Source organism: Oncorhynchus masou, chromosome 15, assembly GCF_036934945.1.
Source record: "Oncorhynchus masou masou isolate Uvic2021 chromosome 15, UVic_Omas_1.1, whole genome shotgun sequence".
Taxonomy (NCBI): Eukaryota; Metazoa; Chordata; class Actinopteri; order Salmoniformes; family Salmonidae; genus Oncorhynchus; species Oncorhynchus masou.
The window spans coordinates 32,666,763-32,682,962 of record NC_088226.1 but is presented as its reverse complement, the minus strand read 5'-3'; the positions used below and the strand labels follow the sequence as shown (position 1 = coordinate 32,682,962).

The window sequence follows — 16,200 nt, the reverse complement described above, 5'->3', positions numbered from 1 at the left end:
GTTCATCCACTGTAAGATTGCTTTCCATGGGTCGTTGCTGTCGCGCAAGGCTCTGCTTAACAGGTTTTCTTAACTGATTCTGCCTAGCCATTTGCTTTTGGGTGTCTTGGAGAGGAGGTCACGTGGTCAAACTCCCATTCTGCGGCGAAACGCTTGAACTGTGCAGTGAATTGTGGGCCATTGTCCGTGATTACCTTGTCAGGCTGACCTTGCCTTGCAAACTGCAGCGCTTTATGACCGTCTCTGCAGACAAGTCAGAGAGCAGTTCAATTTCCCAAAAGTCAGAGTAGTGATCAACAATTAGAAGATAGTCCTTTTGTCTGTGGCTGAATAAGTCCATGCTGACGATTTGCCAGGCCCTTGTGGGCAGTTCGTGTGACATCATGGTTTCCTTTTGGTGTTCATGAGTGTACTCGTTGCATGTGGTACAGGTGCTGACAAAGTCTAATTTCTGCTTGCATGTTTGGCCAGTATAAAGTTTCACGAGCCTGGCGGTAGCATGCGTCACCTCCAATGTGACTGGAGTGTATGCGGTTAAGCATCTCTGGACGTAGTGATTTGGGAATAATGACCTTCTGACCTCTGAACAAGACGCCATTTTGCCTTATCTGGCCTAGGCGGTGATCTGTGACGTTTAAGTAGTCTGCCTGATTGATCTGTTGAACATCTTGTTGTTCCTGCTGTAGCGAACATATGACCTGCCGCTGATAGACAGTGCCTCTGCCTGTACATTGTGTTGTTGCCCTGCTCAGTGTGTCGTTGATATACATCTCTGGTCCTGGCTTGTAGACGACCTTCAGGCTGTAGTTTTGCAGAGTCAGGAGCATGCTTTGAAGCCTCTTGGCACGTTGAGGAGAGGTTTACTGAATATGGTAATGAGTGGTTTGTGGTCAGTTTCAGCAGTGACCAGGTCTCGCCCATATAAGTAGTGATGGAATCGCTGGCAGGAGAAGATGATGCTGAGACACTCTTTCTCAATTTGTGCATAGTTTTGGTGGGGGTGAGCGCTCTCGAGGCAAACACAACGGGCTGGCCTTCCTGCATAAGGCAGCATCCAAGTCCCCTTTGGCTGGAGTCGCTCTGGATTGAGACAGGCTTCATGACGTCGTAGTAGCGCAACACTGGCATGGATGAAGCCAGAGATTTCATCTCCTGCACTGCGGCCTCGTGCTTGGGTAGCCAGTGCCATGGTGTGTCTTTGTCCAGCAACCGGCGCAGAGGCTCACAGACTGCTGATAGGTGTGGCTTGAACTTTGCAAGATAGTTCGCAAAGCCGATGAGACGCTGTACTCCTTTTGCATCAGACGGGTTTGGCATGTTGAGGATCGCTCTGACCTTGTCTGGGTCCGGCTTCAGGCCTTTTGCCGAGAGAATGTGGCCATGGAAGTGGACGTCTTTCACCTTGAACTGCAGCTTCTTCAGGCCAAGGCGAAGCTTAACTGATCGGCAGCGCTCCATCAGTGCCAGGATCTTCACATCGTGGTCCCGTTCTGCTTCTTCGTCTGTGTCACCACAGCCTACGATCAGGACATCATCGGCGATGGGTTCAATGCCCTTGAGCCCAGCCAGTAACTCGTGCTGCTTACGTTGGTATATCTCAGGCGCCACTGAGACACCAAACGGGAGCTTGAGTTTCCGACCCCAGGGGGTCCAGAAGGTAGTCATGAGGCTGCTTTCTTCATCCAGCTTGCATTGAAGGAATGCATCTCGGGCATCCACCAATGTGAAAATCCTGGCCTTGGGAAGCTTATAGAGGACATCCTCTAGTGTCGGCATGATGTAGTGGGATCGTTTCAGTGCTTGGTTCAGATGCTTTGGGTCGATGCAGACCCTCAGCTTCTCTGTTTTTTTCACTATGACCGTATTGCTGATCCAGTCAGTTGGTTCAGTCACAGATGTCATGTGGCCATCGGCCTCATACTTGTCCAGCTGGGCCTTTACAACCACTTTCATTGCAATGGGCACATTGCGAGGAGCACACTGGACTGGAGTGATGCTCTCATCCACTTCAAAGTGTACCTCCCCAGGCACAGATTCAACGGGCATGTTGAATACATCGTCTGCTGAGTAGTTGTTCTTTGGACAGGGGTCCATGCTGGACATGATCCACAATGTGCAGGTCATTTGGTACAGTGAACTGCATCAGTCCCAGGCGTTCGCATGTAGAGCCTGAGAGGTGAGGATGTTGACTGGTTTTTTACAATCTCAAACTCCAGCTTGTGTTTGAGTCCCCGAATAACACATTCGGTCTCAAAGGTGCCCATAGAGCTCATTAGCTCTCCTGAGTACAGCTTTAGTCTAGTATCGCTGGGCAATAGATGTGTGTCAGGTGCCAGATTGATTTTGTCTTTGTAGCTCATTACGTTGCATGTAGCACCAGAATCCAGTTGACATTGTTGTTTCTTGTGTAATCGTAGTGTCACAAACCATTTCTTCCCTCTTGAGTGTACAGCCCCAATGGATTCATGCACGTAAATGTCACTTTCACTGTTCAGCTCTGAACATTGAGTGACATCATCAACACAGTGTCTCTTGCCCTCACTCACCCTTCTTTTGGTTTTGAGACACACTTTTGCAAAATGATTATTAGTTCCACAAGCTCTGCATGGTTTTCCATAGGCAGGGCGGTGCTCTTTGCCACGTGTGTGTGTATTCCCACAGTATTTACATGCTACAGGGCTCTCTGTGTTCACCGTTCGTGGTGAATTGCTCTGCCTCGATTGGTTTAGTCTGCATGTCTGCCTAGCAACAGCGTGAACAGTATCAACGTCGGAGCGTGGGGTTTCGATTTCCATTGCTCTCATTCTCATGTCAGTGACTTCAGCAGTGCGGCACATTTCCATGGCAGTTACTAATGTTAAGCCTCTCTCTCTCAGTAGACGCCGGCGTGTATCCTCATTTGCAATTCCCAGCACTATTTTGTCACGAATCAATTCATCTTTCAATCCCCCGTATTCACAAGTGGCGGATTTCTCTCTCAAATGGGTTACAAAGTTATGTACTGACTCACCCTCTTCCTGTTTGCAGCTTCCGAAAACCAACCGCTCGTAAATTACGTTTTTGGCGGGTTTGAAGTAATTCTCCAATGCATCCAATATAGCCTTTGCATCACCCTGTTGTCGTGCTGTGAGGGTGAGATTGTGCCGGTAGATATGCCTGCATTCGCTGCCCATTAAACTCCTCAGAGTTGCAGCTTGGACCTCGTTGGGTTTCTCATGTAGACCGGTCGCTGGCGCATAGTCCTCGAATTCATCCCTGAAGTTGTCCCAATTAGTATTCCAGTCCTCTGTGAGAATCATGGGATTTGGTGGTGGAATGTTCGCTGCCATAGCAATGGAATATGAGATTTCTTTGCCTTCAGTCATCGACGTAGGTAGTGAGGCTAGCTAACAACGAGTTGATCAGTGTTGTGAGTAGGAAACAGTGTGTGTTCGCATATGGAACGTAACTGCGCATATACTGTACTTAGCTACAAAATTAACAAACGTGTGTTTTCAGAGCCACCTCTGATACCATGTTTCGGTATGATATGTTAAATGATAAATGAATAAAGACAGACACCAATGTCAGGTTCAATAGCCTTGTTAGTGCATTGTACAAATCCGTACAACTGGAGTCCGGGGAACAGTCCGGCTAGTCGATTACCTATCAACTAGACTCCGTAACAAACCATGCCAACATAAAACAAAATCGCTATGGTGCGATTTGACTGGATTAACCTCACGTTAGTTACGTGCATTGAGTGCCTTTCAGACGGTAGACACGAACCCTCTGTCACCTTGCCAGCTAAGGAACACTACATTGCATTGCTGGCTTCTCTCATTGACTCAAATAGCTGCAAACACTGGTTAGTGTTACTGTAGGTAGCTAGCAAACATCAGCTAACCACTAGCTGACATAGAGAGTGACCTGTAATTTAAAGCAGCAAAAATGAAGACTGGTGACGGTTCTAAATGTGTTTTCTTGTATTGAGTGGTAGAAGTAAAGAAATGTCTAACATATCCTTTGTTTGAACTACTTACTGGAGGTCAGCATCCAATGACAGACTGTAAGATTCCCACACATGCACAGTACCTGCATCATGTGCCACTGTTGAGTGCTGGGGGGGTGGGAGGAAGTGGATCAAACCATTGTGAGGCAAAGGGCGGGGGGTCGCAATCTTTTGAAACTTAAAAACGCGCTATTAAGTGTCTATAATCAGCACAAGAGCTTTCATTATTATTATAATATTATTGAAATTACATAGTTATGTTTACAGTGATATAATTGGGGGGACAAATCATATTTTTCCCAGGATGGGGGGTCATGTCCCTGGGATTTCCAGCTATGGTCGGAGGATCCGTTTTTCAACTTTTCTCCAAAACTATCGGGCCATTACCATGTCATACAACGCTTGAATAGAAATGTAGTTCACACCACAGATTGTGAGGCCAAAACAGTCCCATTAGTTTTCATTGCAGCCTTGTTTGATTGCCGTGGTTGCGCAAATGTGTATGTAATGGGGTTGGCCAACAGTAGCAAGCTAATACTAGACTACCTTACCTGTATACATCATCATGCATGATGGATGCGTCTCCCTGTCAGAAATTCCATACCACGGTTGCCCTTAGTTGTAGCTATCATACTCTAATTCCACTGATTTCAAAACTTGATACTCCAGAAAGTGGAGAGCAACACTTAAGCAGCTCCACTACACAATGCATAAAAGAAGCTGCGTTTGACAGGATTACCAACGCAGACTGTCGAGCTCAAATTGACAGAAAGAAGCCTTCTATATGGCTCGGCATGTCCAGCCCACTCATTATCTCAACTAATCATGGCTAGTGGGAAGGTTGCTGACTTTTTCTGTGGCTTAACCAACAAGGCTCTTAATTTAACAATTTTATTTGTATTTACAGATGACATAGAAGTTGGTTACTAAGGCACATGAAAGTTCACATGTTCGAGAAAGCATTTCTGTCAAAAATCCCATTTTGATTTTTTTTTTTTTTTTTTTTAAACGGCTCTCCTGTGAAGTCATGACTTGCAACATAAGCCTAGTTTCCTGAATTGGGTCAAATATGTGGGAACTCCTTCAAGACTGTTGGAAAAGCATTCCAGGTGATGCTGGTTGAGAGAATACCAAGAGTGTACAAAGCTGTCATCAAGGCAAAGGGTGGCTACTTTGAATAATATAAAATATAAAATCAATCAAATTAAAATTAACAAATTTTTGGTTACTACATGATTCCATATGTGTTATTTCATAGGTTTCATGTCTTCACTATTATTCTACAATGTAGAAAATAGTAAAAATAAAGAAAAACCCTTGAATGAGTTGCGTGTACAAACTTTTGACTGGTACTCTATCTATATCTATATATCTATATATATATTCCACCACTCTAATGTCCATTGCTCGTGTTACTTCTTATTGATGTCCTTTAGTAGTGGTTTCTTTGCAGCAATTCTCCCATGAAGGCTTAATTGGATGCAATGTCTGAGGCTGGTAAATCTAATGAACTTATCCTCTGCAGCAGAGGTAACTTTGGGTCTTCCTTTCCTGTGGCGGTCCTCATGAGAGCCAGTTTTATCATAGCGCTTGATGGTTTTTGTGACTGCACTTGAAGAAATGTTCAAAGTTCTTAACATTTTACAGATTGACTGACCTTCATGACTTAAAGTAATGATGGACTGTCATTTCTCTTTGCTTATTTGAGCTGTTCTTGCCAAAATATGGACTTGGTATTTTACCAAATAGGGCTATCTTCTGTATACCACCCCTACCTTGTCACAACACAATTGATTGGCTCAAGCGCATTAAGGAAAGACATTCCACAAATGACCTTTTAACAAGGCACACCTGTTAATTGAAATGCATTTCAGGTGATTACCTCATGAAGCTGGATGAGAGAATGCCAAGAGTGTGCAAAGCTGTTATCAAGGCAAGGTGACTACTTTGAAGAATTTCAAATATAAAATCTATTTTGATTTGTTTAACACTTTTTTGGTTACTACATGATTCCATATGTGTTATTTCATAGTTTTGATATCTTCACTATTATCTCAAAATTAGAAAATAGTAAAAATAAAGAAAACCTTTGAATGAGTAGGTGTGTCTAAACTTTTGACTAGTACTGTATATCAGGTAAAATAGGGGAAACACTTCAGTTGAGAAACCTTCGTAGCACCTACAATGGCTATACATAACACCTGAGATAGACAGACGCCGACATTCATAAACATGACAGAGAACACCTGGTTGAACCTCTACTGACTATCAGACTGTCTCCCCGCAACTGTAGTGTCCCCTCTATTTAACCAGAGACCTGTTATGCACTTTGTTTCCTTTAAAACAGCAAGAGTCCTGTCTCCCAGTATTAGGAGGACGCTGAAGCTGGTGCATCACAAAAAGGCTGGCTGTGGGGGGTGCAGTCTGTTAACCCCCTGGGTCAGATCCTGGGTATTACTGGGCCACGGTAGGAGTTCTGGGTGATGGAGCCTTTATCTGTTGCTTCACAACACCCGAACCAGCAGAATGGGTGAGCTCACAGAAGCCTCTTGGGATTTCACCTGAGTGGGAGGAAGAGGCAAAAGGAGGAAGGGTCAGCATACTTATATTGCATGTTACTATGTAATTTCATGACTTATGTTATGCTGAGTCATTGCGCTATCTGAAGTAAGACAATGAAAACCCTCCATTAAAGATTTTTAACAAAAATTACCAAAATAATGCACATACTTATTTATTTCCTAACCAGTGTAATATTAATACACTCATACTGAGACACTAGCTAATTAAATTAGGGTAACTTAAATCTGCTGATGGTAGGCCAACAACAAGTATGATCCCAATAAGGAGGTGTTAGAAGATGTTATCTGTACAATGGTATTACAAAAAAAACATTAAGTCAGAGTCAAAGAGGGGATCATGTACTGCTGTTTAATGCCAGTAGGGGGCGTTCTACTGTTAAAGGATAGTGGTAGAGGTCTTCGTGGGTTCCGAAATGGACCTGGAGCTTTGCCACCCGGACCCGAGGACAACTACACCTGTTTTGTATATAGATCTGGTCGGATCCAGACTCGATCTGATCTGAGTGAGGGAAGCAGCAGAAAATGTATTTTTTTGAGCTACTTTACTAACCAGAGCTGATAAAGCGCAAGAGGAGGGAGAGAGGTGACACTCTAGCAGGCAGGGAGGGGCTGTACTGTGAGCGATTGAAACAGGGAGGAGGGAGCGAGAGATGAGAGACAGCAACCAACCAAGCCGACTTACACTAACTTCCGGCGCCGACAGAGATGGCCGCTTCGCGTTCCTAGGAAACTATGCAGTTTTTTGTTTTTTTACGTGTTATTTCGTACATTCGTACAGTCGAGAAGAACTACTGAATATAAGATCAGCGTCAACTCACCAACAGTACGACCAAGAATATGACTTTCGCGAAGCGGATCCTGTGTTCTGCCTTTCAACCAGGACAACGGAATGGATCCCAGCCGGCGACCCAAAAAAAACGACTCAGGGAAACGAGGCGGTCTTCTGGTCAGACTACGTAGATGGGCACATCGTGCCCCACTTCCTAGCATTCTTCTCGCCAATGTCCAGTCTCTTGACAACAAGGTTGATGAAATCTGAGCAAGGGTAGCATTCCAGAGGGACATCAGAGACTGTAACGTTCTTTGCTTCACGGAAACATGGCTCACTGGAGAGACGCTCTCGGTGGCGGTGCAGCCAGCGGGTTTCTCCACGCATCGCGCCGACAGAAACAAACACCTTTCTGGTAAGAAGAGGGGTGGGGGCGTATGCCTTATGGCTAACGAGACGTGGTGTGATCACAGAAACATACAGGAACTCAAATCCTTCTGTTCACCTGATTTAGAATTCCTCACAATCAAATGCAGACCGCATTATCTACCAAGAGAATTCTCTTCGATTATAATCACAGCCGTATATATTCTCCCCCAAGCAGACACATCGATGGCTCTGAACGAACTTTATTTGACTCTTTGCAAACTGGAATCCATACATCCTGAGGCTGCATTCATTGTAGCTGGGGATTTTAACAAGGCTAATCTGAAAACAAGACTCCCTAAAATGTATCAGCATATCGATTGCGCCACCAGGGCTGGCAAAACCTTGGATCACTGTTATTCTAACTTCCGCGACGCATATAAGGCCCTGCCCCGCCCCCCTTTCGGAAAAGCTGACCACGACTCAATTTTGCTGATCCCTGCCTACAGACAGAAACTGAAACAAGAAGCTCCCACGCTGAGGTCTGTCCAACGCTGGTCCGACCAAGCTGATTCCATACTCCAAGACTGCTTCCATCACGTGGACTGGGACATGTTTCGTATTGCGTCAGGCAACAACATTGACGAATACGCTGATTCGGTGTGCGAGTTCATTAGGACGTGCGTTGAAGATGTCGTTCCCATAGCAACGATTAAAACATTCCCTAACCAGAAACCGTGGATTGATGGCAGCATTCGCGTGAAACTGAAAGCGCGAACCACTGCTTTTAATCAGGGCAAGGTGTCTGGTAATATGACTGAATACAAACAGTGCAGGTATTCCCTCCGTAAGGCTATCAAACAAGCTAAGCGTCAGTATAGAGACAAAGTAGAATCTCAATTCAACGGCTCAGACACAAGAGGTATGTGGCAGGGTCTACAGTCAATCACGGACTACAAGAAGAAATCCAGCTCAGTCATGGACCAGGATGTCTTGCTCCCAGGCAGACTAAATAACTTTTTTGCCCGCTTTGAGGACAATACAGTGCCACTGACACGGCCTGCAACGGAAACATGTGGTCTCTCCTTCACTGCAGCCGAGGTGAGTAAAACATTTAAACGTGTTAACCCTCGCAAGGCTGCAGGCCCAGACGGCATCCCCAGCCGCGCCCTCAGAGCATGCGCAGACCAGCTGGCTTGTGTGTTTTCAAACATATTCAATCAATCCCTATACCAGTCTGCTGTTCCCACATGCTTCAAGAGGGCCACCATTGTTCCTGTTCCCAAGAATGCTAAGGTAACTGAGCTAAACGACTACCGCCCCGTAGCACTCACTTCCGTCATCATGAAGTGCTTTGAGAGACTAGTCAAGGACCATATCACCTCCACCCTACCTGACACCCTAGACCCACTCCAATTTGCTTACCGCCCAAATAGGTCCACAGACGACGCAATCTCAACCACACTGCCCTAACCCATCTGGACAAGAGGAATACCTATGTGAGAATGCTGTTCATCGACTACAGCTCAGCATTTAACACCATAGTACCCTCCAAGCTCGTCATCAAGCTCGAGACCCTGGGTCTCGACCCCGCCCTGTGCAACTGGGTACTGGACTTCCTGACGGGCCGCCCCCAGGTGGTGAGGGTAGGCAACAACATCTCCACCCCGCTGATCCTCAACACTGGGGCCCCACAAGGGTGCGTTCTGAGCCCTCTCCTGTACTCCCTGTTCACCCACGACTGCGCGGCAACGCACGCCTCCAACTCAATCATCAAGTTTGCGGACGACACAACAGTGGTAGGCTTGATTACCAACAATGACGAGACGGCCTACAGGGAGGAGGTGAGGGCCCTCGGAGTGTGGTGTCAGGACAATAACCTCACACTCAACGTCAACAAAACTAAGGAGATGATTGTGGACTTCAGGAAACAGCAGAGGGAACACCCCCTATCCACATCGATGGAACAGTAGTGGAGAGGGTAGTAAGTTTTAAGTTCCTCGGCATACACATCACAGACAAACTAAATTGGTCCACTCACACAGACAGCATCGTGAAGAAGGTGCAGCAGCGCCTCTTCAACCTCAGGAGGCTGAAGAAATTCGGCTTGTCACCAAAAACACTCACAAACTTCTACAGATGCACAATCGAGAGCATCCTGGCGGGCTGTATCACCGCCTGGTACGGCAACTGCTCCACCCACAACCGTAAGGCTCTCCAGAGGGTAGTGAGGTCTGCACAACGTATCACCGGGGGCAAACTACCTGCCCTCCAGGACACCTACACCACCCGATGTTACAGGAAGGCCATAAAGATCATTAAGGACAACACCCACCCGAGCCACTGCCTGTTCACCCCGCTATCATCCAGAAGGCGAGGTCAGTACAGGTGCATCAAAGCTGGGACCGAGAGACTGAAAAACAGCTTCTATCTCAAGGCCATCAGACTGTTAAACAGCAACCACTAACATTGAGTGGCTGCTGCCAACACACTGACTCAACTCCAGCCACTTCAATAATGTGAATTGATAGGAAAGGATGTAAAATATATCACTAGCCACTTTAAACAATCCTACCTAATATAATGTTTACATACCCTACATTATTCATCTCATATGTATACGTATATACTGTACTCTATCATCTACTGCATCCTTATGTAATACATGTATCACTAGCCACTTTAACTATGCCACTTTGTTTACATACTCATCTCATATGTATATACTGTACTCTATATCATCTACTGTATCTTGCCTATGCTGCTCTGCACCATCACTCATTCATATCTGTATGTACATATTCTTTATCCCCTTACACTGTGTATAAGATATTAGTTTTGGAATTGTTAGTTAGATTACTTGTTGGTTATTACTGCATTGTCGGAACTGGAAGCACAAGCATTTCACTACACTCGCATTAACATCTGCTAACCATGTGTATGTGACAAATAAAATTTGATTTGATTTGACTAGCTAATGTTAGCTAGCTAGGCTAACAGGCTGCAGTGCACACATTTTTTAATCGTACAGTTAAAAATAACAACTCCATTCAGAATATTAAGTAGACCCTACCTGTTGGCTCGTGGTCGTTGTAGCCTATCCTTCTCCTTTAACTTTAAATTCTGTCATTGTAATTCCATCTTCCATTGATTATATATCTCCTAACCTTTGCCACACACGGAGTGAGCTCTATGTCTGTAGCCTATTGCCGCATTGATGACTCATGATTGGCCAACAACAAGCTACACGCACCACACTCCACTCTCATGAAAAGCAAGAGCAGCAGCATAAATTTAAAAAATCTCTCTCTCTCTCTACTGCAGCAGTCAAGTTCAGATCTATATGGCCCATTCCGGATGAGTCTGTTAAAATTACCCATACCCGAGACCCGTGACAATCATAATAAATCCGACCCCAACCTGTGACATTATTTAGAATTCTGGATCTGGACCCACTCGGGTCCCAGATCAGGTCGCGGGTATTCGGGTAAAGGTGGATCCATGAAGACCTCTAGATGGTGGTTAAAGGCAGGGTGGATAACAGGAAGCTGATACAGGCACGGCAAGCCAGGAAGCAGTACCTTTACCAACCCAGGGACAGGAGGAAGAGGACAAAGAGGAGGAGGAAGGGGGGGGGAGTGGAGGACATTCTCTGCTTGTTCTCCTGGAATAACTCAAGGTAGAGCAAGAGGGAGTGAGACAGAGGTAGATAAAGTGCAGGTGAGGTGAGAGAGGAGGGCGGGAGAGATAGGTATTCCATCTGCTCTTCTCTTTCTCCAACAGTGATTTTTCTAAAGAGTGCATGACATAGAAATAAGTCAAACAACAGCCTTATAGAGGGTACGAGAAGAATGAAATAAGCCAGACCCTGTAAAAAGAGTGAGCTCACCTCTAAATTTGTCCGTGCCTTCTTCAAGACATCCTTTGTTGTCGACACTGTAAACAACCAGAAACAAAATAGTTCTGATTCATCTGTGACTGTCGCCAATCACTTCAGCACACACATATGCAAACACAAACGCCACACTGAGTCATATCACTGAGCCATTACAGAGTTTGCGCTGAGGGGCAGAGGATGATGAAGGACATTAAATTATGAAGAGACAGAGAGAGAAGGAAAGAGTTAGAGAGAGATGAGTCGGTCCACGACAGTGGGAGAAGGCAGTGCAAGAGAAAGAAAGAGAAACAACGGGTGTGCGAGCGAGAGAGAGGAATGAGGGGGGAGAAATGATGAACAAAAGAATAAACAAACAGGAAGATACATGACTGTGCATATGAGGCGGACAATATGAAAAGAATAGGATAAGACAGGAGAGGGGGAGAGAAAGAAGAAAACAGGAGGGGAGGGGAGAGGTAAAGTGGTGAATAGTGGGGGAAGAGAACACGAGTAACTGAGACGAGAGTAGTGAGAGTCACTCACGTTGGCTGACGATGAAGTGTTCCATGCTGTCTTTGGTGCGGTTGGTGCGCTTCAGGGTCTCCATGGCATCCCTGAGAGCCTCCTCCTGCTGTGAGATCCGCTGATGGAGCATGTGGACCTCATCCTTTAGAGACAGCTCCTAAACACACACAGATTGTAAAAAAAAACACACTGTCACATTTCAAACATGTACACACACCTGTAAAGAGCAGTGAGGTTACAGTGATTTCACCTGGAGTGACGTGACAGATGTATAAACAAAGTCACCACTAAAGCACACAAACTCTAAACAATGATCAGTAACTTCACACACGTAACACGCTAACAGAGAAAGCAAATCCCCTTAACGTAAACCTTTGCAAACGAACATAAAGAGTGGACAGTGTCTCTGTATGTCATGCACATGAAGGCATTATGAATGCTTTATAAAGAGTATGTGTTTCTGACCTTGGTGCTCTGAGGGTACCCCTCACAACTGGGCAGGGCTGCCCTCCAGAACTTTCTGAGCAAGGAGTTGGCTTCCTCAAGGATCTGCCGCAGGGTCTTAGTGCTGGTCAGCAGTCTACTCGCAAAGCCAGGATCCGCAGGCTGACATACAGAGAAAGATACATGCACAGAGACAGTTTGACTAAACAAATCTAACTAAAACACAGGATAACAATACAAAAGTGTGACATATTTTCAGTTTAACTAGCTATAGTTTGTTGAATTTCAACCAATGATCTAAAAGTTACTCTCGGGGTCATTAACTCCTCTGTAAAATGTCTGATGCTCCTCTAACCTCTAAAGGACCCCTGACCTCTCACCTTATCCAGGCTGAGCTCCAGGAGAGCGTGGTTGGCAGTGGCCTGGAGGGCAGCCTCCATCTTGCCGATGAGGACGTGTCCCTCCAGCATCTGCTGCTGTAGGGCATGGAAGTCATCAACGTGCCCTACAGCGTGGTGGCCATTACGGTTTGGAAAAGAGCCGTCTGGGGCTCGGCCCTCCAGAGAAGAGTCAGTCTCCTGGGGATCCAGTGTGGGGGAGAGAGGGGAAGCAGGGCTGAAGAGTTCAGTCTCTCGGACAGGGGGAGAGAGAGCAGGGTCTGTGAGGAAAGGAAGAGTGGAGAATCAGTGTTAGAGTTGGGGTAAATCTCAAATGGCATGGTGCCCTATTCATTATTTAGTGCACTACTACTTAGGCTCTGGGCAAAGGTAGTGCACTATATAGGCAGGAATAGAGTGCAATTTCAGACACTTTGTTAAGTGCCAATAAGTGTGGTAGAATGTGTGGTAACAATGGTAACCGTATCCCAGAATGCATGCAGCGTAGCACTTCCTCGCTCTCACCGTGGAAGAGCTGTTTCTTCGCTCCAGGATGCCATGTCGCAGAGGTCAACTGCTGCCCCAGCTGAACATGCAGGTCCCTGGTGTCAAAGGGCGCAGACTCCCCTGAGTGTGACCCCTCACCTGTATGTGTATTCTTTGGGACGCCACACACTCTGTGGTACATCTGGAGCTTATACTGTAGAGAGTGGATACGGCCACGGCTCTCACACACCTGCTGCTCAAAGACATTCACCTCGTGCTGCAACCTGGGGACGCACACATAACACAGTTATAAACACACACACACACACACACACACACACACACACACACACACACCCCCTCCTACCTTTTGATGGCCTCCTGGTTGTTCTGCCTGTCCTGTTTCAGCTGGGTGATCTCCAGAGTCTGAGCCTGTGTCTGCTTCTGCAGTTTCCTGCCCGGCTCCACCCACCGCTCGGTCTCTAACTCTGCCTCCTTCACACGGGCACGCCCCAACAGCAACGCCTCCCGCAGCTGTTCCGACTCCTTACTGCTGTCTAGGGGGAGGGTACAGAGGAACTCAGATACCAAGACAGAAATTACAAGGAATAATATGGTATAATGAGGCATAACACTCAATGTTTATCATTCTTCTCCCATTGAGGTGACTTTAAAAAAAGTTTTATTGTTGCATTTCCTTTAAAAACAGCTCATTTTTTGTACGTAATTTTTTACATATGCATAATAGCATAAAACACGGCATTTGAATATTACATTTAAATTTGTTAAAAAGTACATGTTGCTTATTTAAAAAAAATTGAAACAACCAGGAATAAAAGTACCTTTTTCTTGTAAAAACATCAAATTCTGTAAAAGCCATTTAAAATGTGTACAAATTATTTAACAAAGGTAAAACATTTTTAAGACATGAAAACATGTTAAAAAGTCATTTTGTTAAAAGGCTGTCTTCGGTCCTTTGTATAGGAACGGGGTGAGTCCTTATCAAACTCGCCTCCTCCTGCTCCTCTGAATCAATTTCCGTCCCATCCGTCGGGGCCCAGAGGAGATCCCTCCCCTAGGCACATCGCCATAGGCGCTGCAGCTCTGTCAGGCCGTGGCCGCCGGAACCTGGGGACTCGATTAATGCCCCGGTTGAACCGGGTTAGCATTGACTGCATTCGTGAATCACACTCCCAGAAAAAAAGGGTACGGTTAGGGTACAGTATTGTTCCCAGGGGTAAAAAAAATATTGAAATAAAATACACATAATGTACCTTCAGAGGTAGACATAATGTATAATCTCACATGGTACTGTTCGGTACCTTAGGGTACATGGGCAGAGACTGGTAATCTAATATAACGTTACATATTTTGAATATAAAGTTACAATCATCACGCTCTGAAAAACCATGCCCATCATTATCATATTTCCCAGCATGCTCTAATGCTGGTTGATTTTTAAAATGGTTTGTTTATGTGTTTTGCATGAATATTGATTGATGTTACACAAAGATAAATAAAACATTTCTAAACTAATCCAATGTGTTAGTAGATGGACTTATTGCAACCGTAACTGAGATGGTTGTTCCCGTTTAGTTTAAACTCAGCAAAAAAATGTCCCTTTTTCAGGACACTTTCTTTCAAAGAATTAGTAAAAATCCAAATAACCTCACAGATCTTCATTGTAAAGGGTTTAAACACAGTTTCCCATGCTTGTTCAATGAACTAGAAACAATTCATAAACATGCACCTGTGGAACAGTCGTTAAGACACTAACAGCATATAGACGGTAGGCAATTAAGGTCACAGTTATGAAAACTTAGGACACTAAAGAGGCCTTTCTACTGACTCTGAAAAACACCAAAAGAAAGATGCCAAGTGTCCCTGCTCATCTGAGTGAACGTGCCTTAAGCATGCTGCAAAGAGGCATGAGGACTGCAGATGTGGCCTGGGCAAATCATTGCAATGTCCGTAATGTGAAATGCCTAAGACAGTGCTACAGGGTGACAGGACGAACAGATGATCGTCCTCGCAGTGGCAGACCACGTGTGACAACACCTGCACAGGATCGGTACATCTGAACATCACAACTGCGGGACAGGTACAGGATGGCAACAACAACTGCCTGAATTACACCAGGAATGCACAATCCCTCCATCAGTGCTCAGACTGTCCGCAATAGGCTGAGAGAGGCTGGACTGAGGGCTTGCATGCCTGTTGTAAGGTAGGTCCTCACCAGACATCCCCGGTAACAACGTCGCCTTTGGGCACCAACCCATCATCGCTGGACCAGACAGGACTGGCAAAAAGTGCTCTTCACTGAAGAGTTGTGGTTTTGTCTCACCAAGGGTGATGGTCGGAATCGCATTTATCATTGAAGGAATGAGCGTTACACTTGAGACCTCTACTCTGGAGCGGGATCGATTTGGAGGTGGAGGGTCCATCATGGTCTGGGGAGGTATGTCACAGCATCATCGGACTGAGCTTGTCATCATTGCAGGCAATCTCAAACGCTGTGCGTTACAGGGAAGACAACCTCCTCCCTCATATGTGTTACCCTTCCTGCAGGCTCATCCTGACATGACCCTCCAGCATGACAATGCCACCAGCCATACTGCTCATTCTGTGCATGATTTCCTGCAAGGCAGGAATGTCAGTGTTCTGCCAAGTCAGCGAAGAGCCCGGATCTCAATCCCATTGACCTCGTCTGGGACCTGTTGGATCGGAGTGTGAGGGCTAGGGCCATTCCCCCCAGAAATGTCTGGGAACTAGCAGGTGCCTTG

At 45.7% G+C, this 16,200-nt stretch overlaps 1 protein-coding gene across 7 annotated transcripts in view; it reads right to left on the bottom strand.

The window, feature by feature from the left end:
* Nucleotides 1–4,868: 4,868 nt before the first annotated feature.
* The window catches only part of LOC135556156 (myomegalin-like), a 130,139-nt gene continuing 118,807 nt past the window's right edge, over nt 4,869–16,200 (bottom strand). For all 7 annotated transcript variants that reach the window (XM_064989127.1, XM_064989124.1, XM_064989122.1 and 4 more), the window contains 7 exons: nt 13,785–13,974; nt 13,457–13,701; nt 12,935–13,212; nt 12,576–12,716; nt 12,129–12,267; nt 11,598–11,644; nt 4,869–6,552 (listed from right to left, as the gene is read on the bottom strand). In XM_064989127.1, coding sequence (XP_064845199.1) covers nt 6,496–6,552; nt 11,598–11,644; nt 12,129–12,267; nt 12,576–12,716; nt 12,935–13,212; nt 13,457–13,701; nt 13,785–13,974 — 1,097 coding nt within the window. In that variant the 3' untranslated portion in view covers nt 4,869–6,495. The remainder of the gene's footprint in view (nt 6,553–11,597; nt 11,645–12,128; nt 12,268–12,575; nt 12,717–12,934; nt 13,213–13,456; nt 13,702–13,784; nt 13,975–16,200) is intronic.